Source organism: Parus major, chromosome Z (genome assembly GCF_001522545.3).
Source record: "Parus major isolate Abel chromosome Z, Parus_major1.1, whole genome shotgun sequence".
NCBI lineage: Eukaryota > Metazoa > Chordata > Aves > Passeriformes > Paridae > Parus > Parus major.
Window position 1 is genome coordinate 68,989,499 of NC_031799.1, and position 18,276 is coordinate 69,007,774.

Consider the following 18,276-nt stretch of genomic DNA (forward strand, 5'->3'; position numbering starts at 1 on the left):
AGGCAAAGAAACAGCATTAGAAATTTATTCAGAATATAAGAACATTTGTAAAATAAGTATTATAAATGCCTCTGTATAAATAAATGCAGTTTTTACAATTCTATATCAAATGAACACAAAATAGCTATTTTACAGGTGCTAGGAAATTATAAGGTAGCAATACATTTAAAGCTAATTCAGTAAGGTGAAAAGTTTCTAAAGTTACAATGCATGGTGCAGTATTAAAGGAGGAGAAAATTCTAATGAAACCAGTAGCACATGACATGAATGCAAATTTAGTCACATGTGCTTTGCAATAGCTAACAGTACATTAAAGCTGGTGAAGGTTTATGCTTTGCAATAGCTAACAGTACATTAAAGCTGGTGAAGGTTTATGCATCACAGAAATAATTTTTTTTTTCTGAGCACTCTGAAATACAAAGTTTCATGCACTCTGGTGACTTAAGAAAATCAAAAGAAGTCCAATCAGTAATTCATGAATAGACTGAGGTTGTTAAGAATCACCTGTTTTTCTTGCTTTGCAAATTTATTATTTCTGCAACAAGTGTTAAGAGAGTTAAGTTGCTCTAACTCATGGTGCACTGCACACTCAGGTATTTCTGGTGTGCTGGTACTTCAGAGTTCCATGAAAGGAGTTTGAGGGGTTTTTGGCATTTTTTCTGCAGGTTGGTGCCATTTTAATGGGGGACACTGGAGCTGCAGCTGATTATCATTTTTGAGCAGTTTTCACAGAAACATGAAACCTGTGACCACTCCTCTGTTGATCCTTTCCAGCATACCAACAAATGGTGCAGTAGGTACCTGCTGAGGCAAATAAATCAACTGGTAGTCTGGCAAACTATGGCTATTGCTGAGGCTGGATGGTACCAATGCTGCTTTTTCACCTACAGCCCTTATGGGAAAAAATGTGAGTGGTTTACATTTACTGGTGATTTGTAATTTATTCTAAAGCCCTTCTAGAGTACAGTTGGCACAGAAGATTCATGCTAAATCTAGTGAAATAATCAGCAAATTGTCAGGCCTGGGAAAAGCACTGAGGCTGCAGTATTTTATGCCTCTGTGTATCTGAATTTTTTTATGGAAGAAACTCTTCTGTGTGAGGGTGCTGAGGCACTGGCCTAGGTTGCCAGAGGAATTGTGGTTGCCCCATCCCTGGAATGTTCAAGGCCAGGTTGGACGGGGCTTGGAGCAATCTGGTCCAGTGGAAGATGTCCCTGCCCACAGAAAGGGATTGTAACAAGATGATTTTTAGGGTGCTTTCCAACCCAAATCATCCTTTAATTCCATTATTCTAAATAGGGGAAAAGAATTAGCCAAAGAGGCAGCCCAGTGCAGTATGGTTTCTGTTCTCTCCAGTTCCAGGTATTTCACATGGACATTCTGAGGTGACCTCAAGTAACATGGGTGTTTCAGATGTCAGAACACAAAAGTGTAACTGCATTTTTGCCCAGCACATGGTGCATACTTTCCTTTGTGTTTCTTCAGAACAAGTGTGCTCAGGTACCACTAAAGCTGATGGCAAACCCCCACCTCCCTGGCCATGAGAAATTGGGCCAAAAAATGGGAAAACATAGAGAGCTGCTAAGCAGAAGCATAAAGACAGAAGAAATCAATGTGCCTCCTCCTTCAAGAGACTAATTATAAATTAAGAAGTGCAATTATTCTGAGAAAGAGGACCAATCAAAACCAGAATATCACTACCTAAAAATTTTGAAATCGGCACTGTTTTAATCTGCTGTTGCAATCAATTATGTGTGATGCTGGCTTTGTGGATGATGTGCTAGATTCCCAAGAAGTAGGAATGACTACTCTAAGGACAGAAGACAACAGCAGCTACAGTAGTAAGAGAAGTAAAACCAACTGCTACAGTTCCAGACGTAACCCAAGACTTAACAATAATGCCACATTCTGAAGACAAATTCTCACAGCTATATTGTCTGACTGACCTAACCCAGTAGCAGGCAAAAAAAGTCCTCTAAAAGTATTTCCTTAGTACAGGTAATGGGAGGAATAAATGAGAGAAGTTATAATTCTAAATACACTAGTAAAAAACTTGAGGTGCAACTCAACATGTAAAGCAAAAACAATAAACATCTCCTGAAATCAGATTCACTGGAAATCAGCCTGGAAAATGCAAAGCAGAGGTGTAACAGCAGCAGGCAAGCACAGTGAAGGGACTAAAGCTTGCCTTTTTTTAAAACACACATGAAGCTGTTTTATGTACTCTGTCAAAAAAACCCAAATTCTGAATATATCAAGTGCTATGGAAGACTCCTGTATTTTCACCCCTACAGAAATCAACCTGATCCCCATGATTTGCTTAATGTTCATTAATCTAAAAAGCTGAAATTTGCACTTCAGTCAGTTTGATAATACAGTAATAGTGCGATTTAAACAAGAGAATGTTAGCAGTAACAAAACTAACCTAAGAAGCTGTAAGACTTCACCATTCACATTCTGTTTGTGGCTGGATATCCATACGTCTACACATTTATTTTATTTATACACATTTTATTTTCTGCTTATGTATTCAATATTAAACAGGTACATTACTTAAGTACCTTTTTTGGGTCAAAGAAAGTATAGAAAGAAGACATTCTACTTCTTGATCACAGTAAGCTGAAATAAGCACAACACACGTAACAAAAATGGCCCGGCCTCTTAAACAAAACCTTGGATATGGTATATATAGCAAGAAAAACCAACTGTTTTTATGAAGTAGTTGCAAACACCATGCCATATGAATACCAGGAGGTCTTCTGTAATTCCCTACCCACCCTTGGCACAGACTGTCTCTCTGGGGTGGTGAAACCCACAGCCTTTGGCCCTCGTATGCACTGTAAAAATTACACCTTTATCATAATTCACAGTGATGCAACTACGCTTTCTTGCTTTTTTCCCCACATCAGCAGGAGTTTTCCTACCTGACCTGCACTGTGAGCAGCAGAACTGCAAGCAGGGTGCAAAGAAAAAGCCAGCCAGGCTGTCATCCCCATTCTGCAGCTGCCTGTTTAGTAGTATAACCACAACAGTGAGTCTTGAGGGTACAGTATGGACTTGTGTGCAGAGAGAGCTCAGGGACTGGGAAAACTCTCACATGATCTCCAAACTACTCAAATGAAAACCTCTGAACATGAATTATTCTGCTGCATGATGCTGTCACCCACGAGCCATCAATAAAATGGAAGAGAAGCTGTATGAATACACAGACAATGTACACAATTATAGCATGATAATTCAGGCACTGCCATTTTACATTATGAAACAGTTCTTAAGGTTAACACTTTTATTATCCCCATGACACCTCTCTAGGATCCCAGAGAAGGTGCTTTTAAATTTTGTCAGCATTGACAATCAGAGCTTTTAACATTTGAACATTTTAACATTTGAAGCTACCTAAAAGTCAACCTCCAAAAGAAAGAAAGTTGTAATGGCACTAAGCATCCTTTAAAGAGATGCATTTAAAGTGAAGTTTCATTGGTGTGTGGTCTGGAGTTCTCTTCTTCCAGTAAAGCTATTCTTTGTTTGAGCATTCTTACTTGGGTTTCATGTCTCTCCACCATGGCCATCATTTGTGATTCCAGTTTCTTCAGCTTGTTTTGATGCTTTTTCTTTGCTTTTTCGTAAGCTGCTACCAAGTTGCTGTTAAAACACAAGGCATACAAGGTAATTCCAATAGGCTTGTCCAGAGCAAGTGCTACAAAAAATCTACCCCCAAAGCCTCACCTTCAGGGAACTTCAAAGGCTGGGTATTGATCCCCTTCCCAAAGTTTACCACTGCTTTAAAATGGATTAGATCCAAACCCAGATCAATGCTAATGTCTCTGTCTTTCCTAGGGGAAGCACACACCTTTACCAGTAAACTGATAAAGAAAACTAAACATGGTTTAAAGAAGCAGATGGAGGTTGCTGTTGATGACCTCTCATACCACTGTTTATGAGTCAATATACCACAGTATCATATATGATTTATAAAAACATTACATGGCCAGAATCTGCTTAGAAAGTCAAGGACCGACTTTGCATTTTCCATGTTAAAGAAGAAAGGTTTACATGCAGAGGATGGCATCTTGTGCTAATTTGCTAGCTGCTGAGTAGCTTCCAGGCCTCCACCTTGACTGGCTTGGAAAGCTTGAGATGGGTGCTGCTTCTTACCACAAAGGCTTTTAAATACAATTCAAGGAAAACCACATTGTGAGTGAGAGGCTGCTTGCAAGAAGGGTAGCTGCAGTCCACAATATTCCTAGGCTGTCCAAAGAGACTTCAAGAAACATGCCCTGAGTGAGCAACAGAACTAAGGTGTCATTATCCAAGACAGTTTATTAATGAAGAGGTTGAAGCCAAAGAAGAGGGAGCAGTTAAAAGCAAAGTAACAGATTAATAAATCTTAGTTTTGCCTTTTTTTTGTAATTGTGCAATCTCTAGTAGTAACTCAATTGAGATTAACCTATTTCCCTGCTTTCTGTTCTTAACTTTGTAGTTGTCAGTGACCTACACAAGAGGTTTACACCTCCCTCTTCTCTAACTATAATCCTGGACTGTTGACATGTGGATGGAACGTAAGGATCCTGAAACATCTCATTAAGGTAAGTGGAATATTACAGTGCCTTGCAAGAACACAGCAAAAATAAACCAATAGTGCACCCATCTGCTGGTGTTTACCTGTTTGCCCTTTTAAGGTCATTAACAAATTCTGCAGACTGCTGATGTCTGATTTCACTGCTCTTCGTGATTCTCTCCAAGGCACTCACTAACTCCTGCACTCTTGCTTTCAGTTTCTTCTCCCTGGATCAGAAGAAATGGAGGTAGAAAAATATTTTCAAAACAGAAATAGCACTTCAGCTTGGAAGTGTGTCAACAATTGTCCTGTGCTGGGTTGACATGCTGCAAATAGTTTCTTTACTACTACTGGGATAATACAGGAGGTAGTTCTTACATTGAACTTTAAAAAAAAATTGGTATTTATAACATTCACCATTTTAGAATTCAGGATCAGAGTAAATAAACTTCTCTGGTAGATCATGGTGTTGTAAATATATAAAATGTGAATGTAGTTACTCATACTTACTTACCAACTCTGAACCAAAAGCTAATCACATGAAGTGTGATAAAATGAAAATAAGGTATCTTATGATATTTTCACATTACAAGTAACTCTATGAGGGAAAGAAAAAGTGAACAAGACAGAAGTTCTGGGCAGCAGCAAGCATTACAGCCTGAGGATTAAGCTGGGTTTAAAAAGCATTTCCCAAGTAAGGATGTGGAATGAAGCAGGTGGTTCTTCCTGGGGAGCTCCCTGCTGCAGAGCTGATGGCTGATGCCTGCTCAGCCCACTCCTACACACACATAGGACTGTTCCAGGAGCTTTTCCTGTGACCCAAACTCTGCACAGACAGCCCAGAGAAAAAAAAATTAAGATTTGGAAGGGGGGGAAAAACAAACAAACAAACAAACAAACAACAACAAAGAGATGTTTAAAGAATCAAGATGTTTAAAGAATGGCCTTAGCTGGAACACAGATTTTGCAGCATCAAATCTTGGGGATCAAATCTGATTTTGCAGCATCAGATCTTGGGGATCAAATCTGGGGAACTTCGTATGTTAACATGGAGCCTGTGCTTTGCTGCCTAGAACTGCTCTGCAGTGATCCACCTCTCTCTCCCTCCTGCTTTGTTGCAGTGCTGCTACGTGAGTACAACACTTGTTTTCACCTCAAAAACGAGACAGCTGCCAGCTCCCATATTGGCCTAATGGGAATGAATACCCTGAAGTTTGTGAAAGCTATCCCAGCCCTGCGGAGACCACACAGATCCTCCTGGAATCTCAGCTCAGCAGCCTGCAATTCCCAGGAAGGCCTGGATATGGCAGCCTTTTATCAACAGAGAGAGGGTCAGCACCCAGCTCCAGCAGCAACAGAAGGGCTTTCACAAAGTCAGCCAGGGAAATATTCCAAGTTAGCAGTCTATCCCAACAGACTCAGGTGCTGGGTTACCAGACAAATTAGAAAGGACATAAGAGGGCCCTTGTTGATGAAGAATCATCAGTATTCTCTGTACATCCCTTCACTGAAGGAACACACTCTCTGCTTTCAAGTAATGCAATCCTTCTCCCCTGCAGTTCACTGCCATCAATCCCAAATGTAAATCTTAATTTTTATATTCTATCTCAGCAGTCAGAAAAGCTCAGCACAGTCTACAGCCAAAATCTGTTTTCTGCAAAGAAAACAGGAAGAAAAAGAGCCAGGACTCAAACAAGAAAAGATCAGATGTGGCAGAGGCCAGACCTAATGCATTTGTGGCACTACTGATGTGACAGAACAGAGTAGGGGTAAATTTGGTGCTTCTCTGATCCAAAGCTTGCTACATCCAAAGGCTCTGGGGAAGGCTCAGTAGCACCATTTCCAGTGTGATGACGTGAACAGCAAGTCCAGTGGAATAAAAATGCAGTGTCTGGATGGGCAGAGAAATCTCAAAACTGTGAGGCTGACTTAACATCATGTGCAAGAAAAGGTATCGTGGAAACACTGCACAGTCCCACAGGAAAGAGCCCTGCAGAGCACAGTTCACTGCAGCTAAAGTCCTTCACACACATCTGTTGTAAAAAAAGCTGCATGGAAAAGGAACACAGTGGAAAGACTTTGAGGAACTTTTCATACATGGTAAACTTTGGTTGCTATGGTGACTGTTACCTGATAAAACAGGTAAAATGATATAAATTAATATAAATATATATAATATAAATATAAACATTTAATATAAATTATATAAAATTATATCCTTTTGCCGCTTTTTCACTCACATTTTTCAACCAGCCCTGTTCACCTAAACATCAAGCTGTATTTCTTTACATTTGGTCTACAATATCCTTGTCTTGCTGCTTGTCAAAGACATAGAGCTGGCAGAGTGGTAAGCACCCTGTTCAAGCTACTTAAACATCTTTCAGATGACAGTTCTGAACCATCTAGCCAAATAGGAAACAGTGGCTAATACTTCAAATCTATAGATGACTCAAATTTACACTGGCACTAGTAAAATACACGTATTTCTTTTGGCTTTTCATGATGTCTTGAAGTCAATGAAAACACTAGGTAATACCTACTCAACCTTAATCTCACAGGAAGCAGTTGGTGGTTTGATTGCATGTGCTGAAAAGTCAAAAAAATCTGGAAAAAACAACACACAGGTATCTACTTTTGCACCTGTTCCCAGTTTTAAAACTGCCTATCTAAATATCTTCAAGAGACATTTCATAGAACAAGTCATATCTGAGGAGCCACACAGCAGCAACAGTAAAGGCAGAGCAAACACCACGGTTTACTCTGGGAAATTAAGATGCACTGGATTAATGACTATTACACACTAAAACATGTAAGGTCTTCCCTAGGCTGCTGCTTCTGTTTGAACAGTAGATGAGAGACCTCAGAGCTGAACCTCACGGGCTGGTATGAACCCTGTGCCTCACAATGGTAACTCCCCTGCTTCCCTCAGGGAAGCACTGATCACCTCAGTTTGGTCAGGAAGAATTGTCCCCAGTTGTTTCTCTTCAAAACTGATTGCACAGTTAGGCAGTGAACAGGAGCTATACTGAATCCTGAGGTGTTGTCCTAAGAGGATTTCCAGCACCACAGCACTTTCCTGACTGCAGGATGTGAAAAATCAGCCACTACAGGGCTTAATATGGCAGAATATTTTCAATATTGCATATGAACCATGTCTCTACAATGAGAATATGTCAAAGTTGCAAACCAGGGATGGAACTGCACTTGATGTGACAGGCATATGGAATCTTACATCAGACATCTTACTGATGTAGGCACAGCCTGCTGCTGCCTGACAGTCTTCCAGAGTCCAAGATCCAAACTCCCATGGAAGCAGACACACCAAACTCACGCTGCTGTTGTGCCCCAGGGGTGTAATATGGGCCTCTGTGTATCCCAAGAAAGCACTTATCTGTTTATTTTATGGGAAGAGGGAAGGGGAAGTGTTTGAATTTCAGAGAACACAAATTCTGCGGAGCCCCCGACTCACTCTCTATTGGATTGCAGAAGTCAGCAGAGCTTCTTATACCAACTTCTCTTCCTCCAAGTGGCTACTGCAAGCTGGGGCTGCACAGACACAACATTTCGTGTGCACAGAGAAAATGAGCAAGTATTCCCAGAAGAGGGAACAAGCCTATGATCTGAGGGCATGGCACACTTCCAGCACAAGGGCTCTCTGCTGCTGAGAAGTCAGCTGGGGAAATCCCTGACTGCTCCCTTTCCAGGGAAAAGCTCAGAATGAGTGCATTCAAAGGCCTACAGCCTATAACATCCGCTAAAAACACTATTTTCAGTGAAATGCCTAATATGCTGGTAATAAAGGCTTTTGTTTGGTATTTTCACAATCAAAACACTCAGTGGGCAGTTGCATAGTGGTTTTCAATGACTTTTTGTTTCAGGATGGCTGAATAGGAAGGGGCTAACTCATGTTCTCTGGTTTCAATGCTACCACTTTGGAGAGTGGGGAATTCTGCCAGGGCCATTAAGGAAACTGTTTCTGTAAATTTGGCCTCCACACATTGACACCATGTTTGGCACACAGTAATTTATGCAAGGTCACCTTATATTTTCTCTCCTGTCTGGGCTTTTCCAGATATGTTCAGGTTTCATGTGCTAGAATTCTTCCCAGATTTCCCTGTTCTTGCTGATTTCATTGAAAACTCCCCAGTGCTGCAATCAGGAAGCTGCCCTTCTCTGGCATGCAGAAAGTTAATTTTTCTGGCCCTGGCTTGGAGGGCACCCAGCTACCTCCCCTTCATATGAAACCACCAGCTAACACCCCTCTGTCCTGGGGTCAAGAGCACCACAGCTCTTGCCAAATCTGAAGAAAAAGAGGAACAATGAGCTCTCTCCAAATGAAGAGCTGAGAAACTTTCATGAAACCAGGCAGAGGACTCTTGCCATCCCTAGGGTGCATCTTCTTACCCATCAGAAGAGATCTGCTGTGGGCAGATCTCTTCAAATTCTGGCTCCCCTGAGGAGTGGGATGACCAGGTTCAGCCCAACACCTGCCTCTGAGCTCTGCAGGCACAAAGCCCTGACACAGCAGCACCAGCAGCAGCCAGCCCAGGGCGACAGAGGATTCCTGGCAGAGTTACCCAGCTATCCATGCTGGCAGGGCAGCCACCACGGGGGTGGGGAAGAGGAGGGAGGGAAAGCACCTCCTGCACAATCCACAGCTATCTGCAGGGCCCCTGCTTTGAAGGGAAGGCACACACCTCCCATCCCACACTCCTACTCCTTCCCTGATATCCTCCTGCTGTAGTGAGCCCAGCACCATCCCTCACTCCCCTCTCTGACTTTTCCAGTTGAACAGGGTGACACATGATTGTTTTTCCTAGGCATTTGACTCCTCTCAGGAGATAACAGCTGGACATTTAAAAGGAATGCAGATAAATTCTCTTTTCATCAGCAGTCTAAACTAACATCAGACTGGCATGCAGAATCCCCAAGCTAATTCAAATGCAGGCCTGCCTCACTGGTCTGGCTTGGTCTACTAAGGGAAACAACCAGAATGTAATAAATGTTTTAACGAGGCAACAAAGCAGAGCTCCACAAATGCCAAGAGAGCCACCCTCTTCAAATGCCATGTTTTGCTGGCTCACCTGCTGAAGCACCACCCGTGCTTGCCAGCTACCTGTGCACAGGAGGCCTTTCCGGACTGCAGAGGAGGCAAAGGGTGGTTTAAAAACCACTTTGCTAGTGTATACTGTACTGCTTTTTTTGCTGACTGCCAAGATGCTCAGAACAGATCTCAAAAACCAGGCAGTATCCCAGGCATGTGTTGCATGCAGTGGGGAGACAGGCTAGATGTGGTCCTGGAAGCAACATACTGGCAGGAAAAGGGAGAACAGCCCTGGAGGGAGGTAGCAGCGTGACTGCCACACTCACTGCTCAAACCTCCCACCCAGTTTTGCCAGCTCAGCCTGGAACCTCTCCAGACCTGGAGCTATTTGGAGCTCCCTGTGACAATTATATCCAAGTGCACAGCAGCTCAACAGTTCAGATAACCACATGGTGGTAAGAACTACTTACTCCGTGTCAAAAATTGAGAAAAAGACAAATTATGGTTGTCTGTGAGGCATATGGTAAAAATAGTTACTTGAGGTGCTTCTAAGGAATCTGTCCCTGATATCACCATGAGTCACTTCTCTTCTTGTGAGAAGCTAAACGTTCCCCTGCCACCACCCCACCCACCAAGGGGAAACCACAGCAGGGTACTGCAGTCACAAAAATGAGACTGAAATTTTTTATGACTGCAAGCCATACTAGTGTCTGGTTAAAATGCCTCAAATTTGCTTATCTCCTCATTTAATTGATGTGATAATTGGAGAACAGAAATAAGCAAACACTGACAGAAAGCAGCTGAGGATCTATCAGTCATCAGTAGGTCCAGAACACAAACCCCTGCCTGTCTCCCCCTACTTTTACCCTCTGCATGTTTGCCCTGTACCTTGGTCAAAGAAAAAGAGGCTTTTACAAATAAAAGTGGAAGTCTAAAGAGGTAATTTTAAATCTGAATGGTGACAGTATGATGTGTTTTAGGCATTTCTATTTCCATTTCTAAGATAGCCTTACTGATGCTCAGCACTGGCCTGAATTTTGACGATGAAATTTACTGACTCCTGCTATCATGAAACTAAGTTCGATCCTTGAAAATAAACAAGGTTAAAATGCCATCACATGAAGTTTATGGAAATTTAAAATAAAGGAAGGTGACTTGATTTCTCTCTCACTGACAACAGCAAATAGTCACTGTCATGCCTTGGCCCAGGTTTCTATTGAAATGTTTGCTCTCTGAAAAGAAGTTTGGTACAAAACGTGGTTGTGATCTTCAGACAGGGATAAGGACATAAGAGTGCAACAAACATTGTTCTGTCTCAATAGACACCAGGAAGTTATGGCAGTAGGATGCATTTTTTATGTCCTAGTAGAAATACCTGCAGCTTCCATTCCACAGAGGCAGGACCATAGCTCTGTGCAATATGTACTCTTTGTTAACAGAAGAAGAGCTGTTTGCTAGTCCTGCTGATTGCTGTTCATTTCCTCTCTCCATGGTGACTTCACAATTAGTAGCATCCCTCACTATGTTATCTCTTAGTTTAGAAGTCATCAGACATAGTAAATATAAAGCTCCTTTGTTGTGTTGCCAGACGGAAAGTCACTCTCTGTGAGAGAGATACTGAAACATGTCTAGACTCAAACGATTCATGTAGCCCTGCACAACCACCAAGGATCATAATTTTGTGCCAAATGATGATGCAGATGAGGTCTGAACAGTCAGTCTAAGTGTTCTGACTGCCATGTTTCTTGCTTAGTACTGCTAGATACTTCCTGGCCAAGCATTTTAATGATTTATAAATGATTCTCTAAATATATGAATAAAGTACAACCCTACACAGACAGAAAAGCTATCAGCAGCTCAGAGACCACAGGAGGACCTCAAGAATCAAAGCATTTGTAGCAAAGCCTAGGGAGAGGAAGAAGTTTTAGTCCTGCCAGCCTGGCCATTTTTCACAGAATGAAAGAACTTAGTAGAAGAAGAGATCAGTTCTATTGTCATTATCCTCAGCCTTCCAAAGCAGGATGAAACTCTTACTGCCTCCCTCCTGCCACCTGTAATGCATTTCCCAGCATTAATGCATAACCTGGTATGTGTCTACTAAGTTACAAACTCATAGAAGCCACGTCTGCCCCAGCAGAGCAGAACAAACCAGCAAGGAAGAGAACTCATTTAAGGTCTTCCCTCAGAGACTGCATCACATGTCTCATACTGGGCTATTCAACTAGATCTTGTCTTATAAAACTGGCCTCTGGCACAATCATCAAGGTGTCAGGACCAGGCCATGAAGCTGCTAAGAACACATTTCTCACAATGTAAGGTATTTCCTTACCCTCACAAGAGTAAGGTATTTCCTACCAAGAAGCTTGCTTATGGATGTGTCAGACTCAAGAAGAAGAGGCTTTGTGTCCATTAAAGCACAAGAAAAGAGAGGGGAAAACAAAACTGTTAAAGGCTCTGGCAGAAAGTGTTTGTGTTTGGCTGGAACAGGTGTGCCCGAATTAGTGAGCTTAGCCTGCAACACCAAATTCTTAAATTCTAAATTAGTTAACCTAGATGTAACCTAGATGTAGCTTTAACAGCATAGGACTTAGAGATAATTCACATTTCTCCCAGTTTGCATAGTGACCATGTAAAAGACAAGTAATTCTATATTCTGTAAAAAGCTGGTAACAGGTGTTTTAATGCTGATCACTACCACAGGAAATCCTGAGTTATTCTAGAAAAAATATGTTGTGACACAATAGATGAAGAACTGCTTCTGCCTTGAATTTCTGCTGATGGACACTACAACAAAAAACTGCACAACACTCTGCTGGATTTCAGGTTTAAAAAAATATCCACATCTGCAGAGACAAGCCAGCCTGGCTTTGTGGATGAGACTGCTCTGCTGCAGGGTCATTTGCAGACTATGAGCAAATAAATGTTTCCAAACTACACCAGAACCCAAACTGTAACTATGTCCTGCTGTTTTATTTGGGTTTCACTCTGTTTCAATTAGGTGAGAAGAACCTGACAATTTAAGAGCAACAGAAGGACAGAATGGGAAAGTAGCAGAGGGCAGAGTAACAGAACAGCCAGAGCTCTGTAATGACAGTATGAGGAGGGGACAGAAAGCAGGGCTGCCGATTGACATCACATGCTCTGACAAACAGATTCAAAAACAAATGGATTTTTGCCCCTATCCTTGCAGCTGTTGTCCCCTGCAGCAGTCTCTACTGCCTGGAGAAATAACAGAGAGGACAAATTGCTGGATGTATGCACCAATTACAACCAGCTCTGAAAGAGTCCTGAACATTGTTGTTTAAACACTGTCTCTGGACCACAGAGCATGATATGTACTTGTTTCTCATTTCAGCCCCACCCCTCAGCAAACACAGCTTGTGGGACAAATACTTTTAATTCTGTATTCTAGTCCTACTTCTTTGGCACGTGAGGAGGATGTACTTGCAGAGGAGAAAGGACTTTGATCATTTTTAGAATTCTTTTGTAGATTTGTGATGGTGTAAATATCACTGTGATATTTGAGGGCCCATTTAACCAGAATAGCAGTTAGGGACTTATGGTGTTTTTTAGCATAGCTGTGGCTAACCAGGTTGCAGTAAGCTTTCTCCATGTCTGTGCTAGACAGACCTTCAACTAACTTGCAGAGACAAGACTTTAGGGCAAGGGGGGCTAAGCTTCAGCCTGATCTGGCTGGCACACTGATTAAGGGAGAAAAATACCCTGTCCACACAGCTTGCAGGAACTGTGCTTGAGCCCCACTGGCAGAGGCAATCACATTTAGTACAGCCATACTTCCATTACAGAGAGAGCCTTCACAATTTATGTACAGTTTAATCCGATTATTTTTCTCCTCTATTTCTGCCTGACAAACTGTACTTGCAAGGCTCTTGGCTGGAAATCCATGCTAATCAACTTAAGGCCTAGTAGATAAAGCAAAGTTGTTTTCTCTGTGTTGTCAGCAAACCACATTTCATGACTATACTCAAACCTCTGCTAACTAAGGTCACTGGCATCTTCTCAAAATCCAGGAGCAAATAACAAGAGCAGGAAGAAGCAGCAGCTCAAGTGAAGGGAGAAAATGCTGGTGGAACAGTTCACACCAGGGCTTTATGTCTGGGGAACATGGGGGAGGCCAATGGCTCTCTGCAATGTTTATGTAAATTACTTTGTTGATGGGTTTTATCCACCCACACACAAATGACAGTTTTGATTATTTTACCCACAGAATTTTGTTCCCTGCAAACTAAATACCCAGCAACTGCCAGACTAGTAAGCAAATGGTATGAGATATATTGATTCTGCAGTGGTAATGATCTTACATTTTTACATAAAGGTTTTCAGGCTTAAGTGTCCAAAGGCACACCACACTGAAAAAAAGTACCTCAGGGATGAAACATCACAGCTGCTGGAAAGGCACCATCAAAGAAGGTATAAACACCAGTAAAGCAAAGCACACTCTTCCTAGCCAAAATTCCTAGCAGTATTTTGGACAGGTTCTAAATATAAGAACCAGATTAGATACCAGACAGCCATTTCTTGGAAAAGGTGGAACAAGTTCTGAAACCATTATCAAAACTATGAATTTCTTTGTCATGAAGTTTACCACATTGCTGGTGCAGGAAAATCTGCTGCACAAACAAATATCTAGCTAATGTATAACTGAACTGAAAGCTTAGGCTTAAAACCTGGCTGTTGATAAAAGCCGTTTGTCAAGACATCCATTTTCTCTCCCATTGGAAAGCTAATGCCTCACATAATGTCATTTGTAATTGAACTGTGGCTCCATTTACATACTCAGGAGGCAAATGGAGCATCTGAGTCATCAAAATGCCTGCAATTCCCAGTCCTGTAACTCCTACCCAAATTTTAACCCAAGGCAACCCTTCTTAACCAAAGATCACACTTCAAATCCTGTCTTTATTAAAGGTTTTCTTTATGCATGACACAAGAAATGTGTCATGTCACTGCTTTATGTCTCATACTCTTGCCTGAATGTGGTTGTTACTGCCATTTTGAGGGTTTCTTTTATTTCTAAAATTCAACTGAATTTCAGAGAACCTCGAGGGAGTATGGAGTTGAGCACCATGTGAAAGCAGCTGAAGAACAACAGCAAGAGAGGGGAAATTAGAAGGACTTTGATCTTTTGCCTTCTCACAGGGCAATTCTGTGATCACTCTTCAAACCACTTGAGGGTTAGAATGAAGGCTCAGAAACAAACCTTTCCCTGCATCTACAGGACAAGTCCTGCTCCTGGTGAGGGAAACTGTGCTTACCTCCTGAGTGCATTTGTCAGCTCAGCAGTCAGTTCACTCTCACTGTATGGTCTCAGCTCAGCGAGTGTTAGCGGTGTTGCGGTGCCATCACTGCATTCCTGAGAAAGGAGAAAAAGCCACCTGATTAGAAATTACTGACCATCTTAATGGGAAAATTCTGAAAGCTTCTTAGTTCACAGCTATTTGTAAAAGGAAGGTGAAATAAACTACACAATGCTACAGCCACATAGCAGTGTATCAACATACCACGGAATGGACTTCACAGATTAATACTTCACAAATACCTCTAAATGGTTTTTTAAACCACCACAGCTCACTGTGAACTTGCAGAATTCTGCTATTGTGTGCAAAACTGCCACTGCCTTCCTTATATTTCTTTTGACACCATACATGAAACCAAGAAGCACTGGGATCAAGAAATTCAGATGATGTATTGCTAGGAACAATTAAGTAAGATGTAACTCTTGGTTTTTATTTTTAAACACATATATTGACATTTTCTGGGGACACAGCAGTAAAATAAGACAAAATAAAGTTTTCCAAGGTATTTATTTCTTAATGAAAGTTACTACTGCAAATGCAGAGATCTGCTTATTTTGCATTATTTTTCTATAAGGGGAGAAGATTCTTCATTCTCAAATTACTACAATTTGACTTGGAGAAAGAGATTGTCATTACAATGTTCTAAATGCTGCACAGAAATGAGTGTAGTGCTTTTGTATTTTGTTTATGGGAAAATGGCATTTTGCTTAGACTCCCTTGCAGTGTTTCTAGTGAGTGGCAACAGGCAAAAGACATGCTCAACCACAGCAACTTGTACGTTTGGCAAGACTGGCCTTGTCTTGCCAAAGCACTCTTGTTTTAGCCCATGCTTAACACCAACTCTGCAAAATGCCCAAGTCACAGCATGGAAGGATCCACCTAACAACTGGGGAAGAGAGAAAATATCTGGATACAGACCAAAGAGTAGAAAGACTAACATGCTAAAGATTGCAATAGGGATGAGAGAGATTTGATTAATCATGTTTACAACTTTGGAAACATAGCTTGACTCCTGACCTTGCCCAGTTTATCTTTGCTTCCGCTGCTGGTTGAGCTGAGAGACCTCATTCTCTGCTCTTTTTGTTCTTCCACTTCAGACTTCAAGTGCTCAATATGGACGAGGTAGGCCTGCTCCTGGGCCTCTCGAGTGCTCAGCTTCAATTCCAAAGCCTTCTTCTCCTTCTCCAGCAGATAAAGCTGTGCCTTGAGCTCTGCCATCTCTTCCTGTTGAAGAAACATTGTGTTATTGCATGCTGCTTCATGGGACTAGGTACCTAAAGGAAGATGAGGTTAAACAAGATTTTCATCCACTCTTATAACTGAAGTGTTCTTTTCACTGGGAGAACTTTCAGCACCCAGATGACTTTTTATAATCATATTGCATATTTATCAAAAGACCTATATATCTTCACTCTGAGTATGATGAGCTGTGCCACCCCTTTATTATCTTCAGGAATAAGCTCAGAAGCAAATTAGAATTAGACTATCAGGGATCTGAGAGCATTGCCACAGCTGCTGTAATTTCTCTGGTTCTACTCTGTCCTTCAGAGACCATTGTATTAAAAGCAGAAGTGTATGACTTTGCCAAACAGCTCCCTAAAAGCAAGATTTCAATTTCTTATTGATAAGCAAGAATTCATCTCATTACAGTGGAAGGGGTTTGAGAGAGCAGGACAGCACACAGAGGTTATATATTCCTGCCTTGTAATACCAGCCTCTGTGGTAGAATGGGTTACATCAAAAAGAGCAACTGAGTATGGCACCATCAAATGTCTACTTATCATTTCCCTCCTCTAGGTGGCCAGAATCACAAGTATACACAACTTGAGCTTGACAGAAAAATGCACTCACTTATATTCCTCTCTAAATACAATCCACAGAAGATGGGCATTGGTACTTGATAGAAAGAAGCTAAATTCTGAGAGCTCCTTCTTGTGTGCAATTCTGCTTCCCTGATGCTTCTGACAGGGCTGTCACCTATTGTAACACAGTGTCTGCTGCCTGAGGACAGACTTCTGTTTTAACATCTGTCTGACAGTGCCTGGACAGAAGTTTAAGAGCAGGACATGAGTGCAATGACCCTTCTTACAGCATATGCTCCAAGACTCCCTGAAAAGCAGATGATGAGTTATTCCTGAAGCAGAAGGCTCTCTGTGATTAACAACATTTCAGGAAAGTTTCTTGTACAAAATGCCTCGTTATTTTATATACCCAGAAAAACCCAATATCCACAAAAGCTTTAAGGAGATAGTACTAATACATAATTTACATGATGTGCTTAAAAACACCAGTAAACAAGCAAAAGACTGCCAAAACAACAACAACAAAAAAACCAAAAAAAACCCCAACAACCTAGAAGCATGTTTCCACTGTTTAGCTTGCTTTGCCCTAGGTCACTTAATGGGTGAATACTAAGTTCATGCAGACATTTTCTGTTTGACATTTCTGTTCCAGATTTGTTCACTGTGTAAACACCTCTGAAAGAAGTTTCTTGTTGTGTGGCCAGTCTATGAACAAGTCACTATTTATTTAATACCAAATAAATAAATAAATAAATAAGCAAATAAATAGAATTAATCACAGAAATAACAGAGGTATCTTGCAAAAATCTGCTGTCTGGATTGAAGTGTAAGCAGTGCACACAGGTGTATCACAGCCATAACCATCACAGGTAATCACTGTCTTATTCAGAACAACCAACCATGCAAAAATAAAATCCGTATCTTAAAAACCCTGAGGGGCTTGGGAAGGTTTTTATGAGCTTTAAAGTAATTGATTTATTCATCTGCTTGTTTGTGAACTGAAGGTTAGAAGCACAACCAGTTTCATTCAATGTGGGTTACACAAATTTAGTTGTTAGGCAAACTTACCATTAACTGCCTTTGTCAACAGTAAAAAATGTAAATAATGCTAATAAAAAATGATGGGGAAATTTTGTTATAGGAGTTGAACTGGATGGTCTGATATACTCAAGTGTATGCATTTAACTTCTTAAGCCTCTACTTCTAAAGTCATTAATCTACTTAGCCTTCTTAGTGAAGGCTGAAAAGTAATTTGAGCAGAGTATTTTGACACTTATATGAGTAAAAGATACTTTTGGCTGTCTGTGTGGGATAGTCATGACAAGATCTTTCCTGGCTAGAAGATGAAGCTAGGCAAATTCAGCCCAAAAATAAGGGACATCTACTTAGTATAATAAAAAGGTGAATTTATCCACTACAACAATGAATTTGTGGAACAGGTTTTTCTCATCATGCAAAGATTTTAACTTATTTTCATAACTTTAACTTATTTTAACATAGCCAAGCTCTAAATAAATTTGAGGATCAATGATTAACTCCTTTGTTTATGAAGAC

General features: G+C 41.1%; 1 protein-coding gene across 2 annotated transcripts in view; it reads right to left on the minus strand.

The window, feature by feature from the left end:
• Positions 1–11: 11 nt before the first annotated feature.
• MCC (MCC regulator of WNT signaling pathway) overlaps positions 12–18,276 on the minus strand; it is a 187,776-nt gene continuing 169,511 nt past the window's right edge. For both annotated transcript variants that reach the window (XM_015652946.3, XM_015652950.3), the window contains 4 exons: positions 15,938–16,144; positions 14,879–14,976; positions 4,663–4,785; positions 12–3,642 (listed from right to left, as the gene is read on the minus strand). In XM_015652946.3, the coding sequence (XP_015508432.1) occupies positions 3,462–3,642; positions 4,663–4,785; positions 14,879–14,976; positions 15,938–16,144 (609 nt within the window). In that variant the 3' untranslated portion in view covers positions 12–3,461. The remainder of the gene's footprint in view (positions 3,643–4,662; positions 4,786–14,878; positions 14,977–15,937; positions 16,145–18,276) is intronic.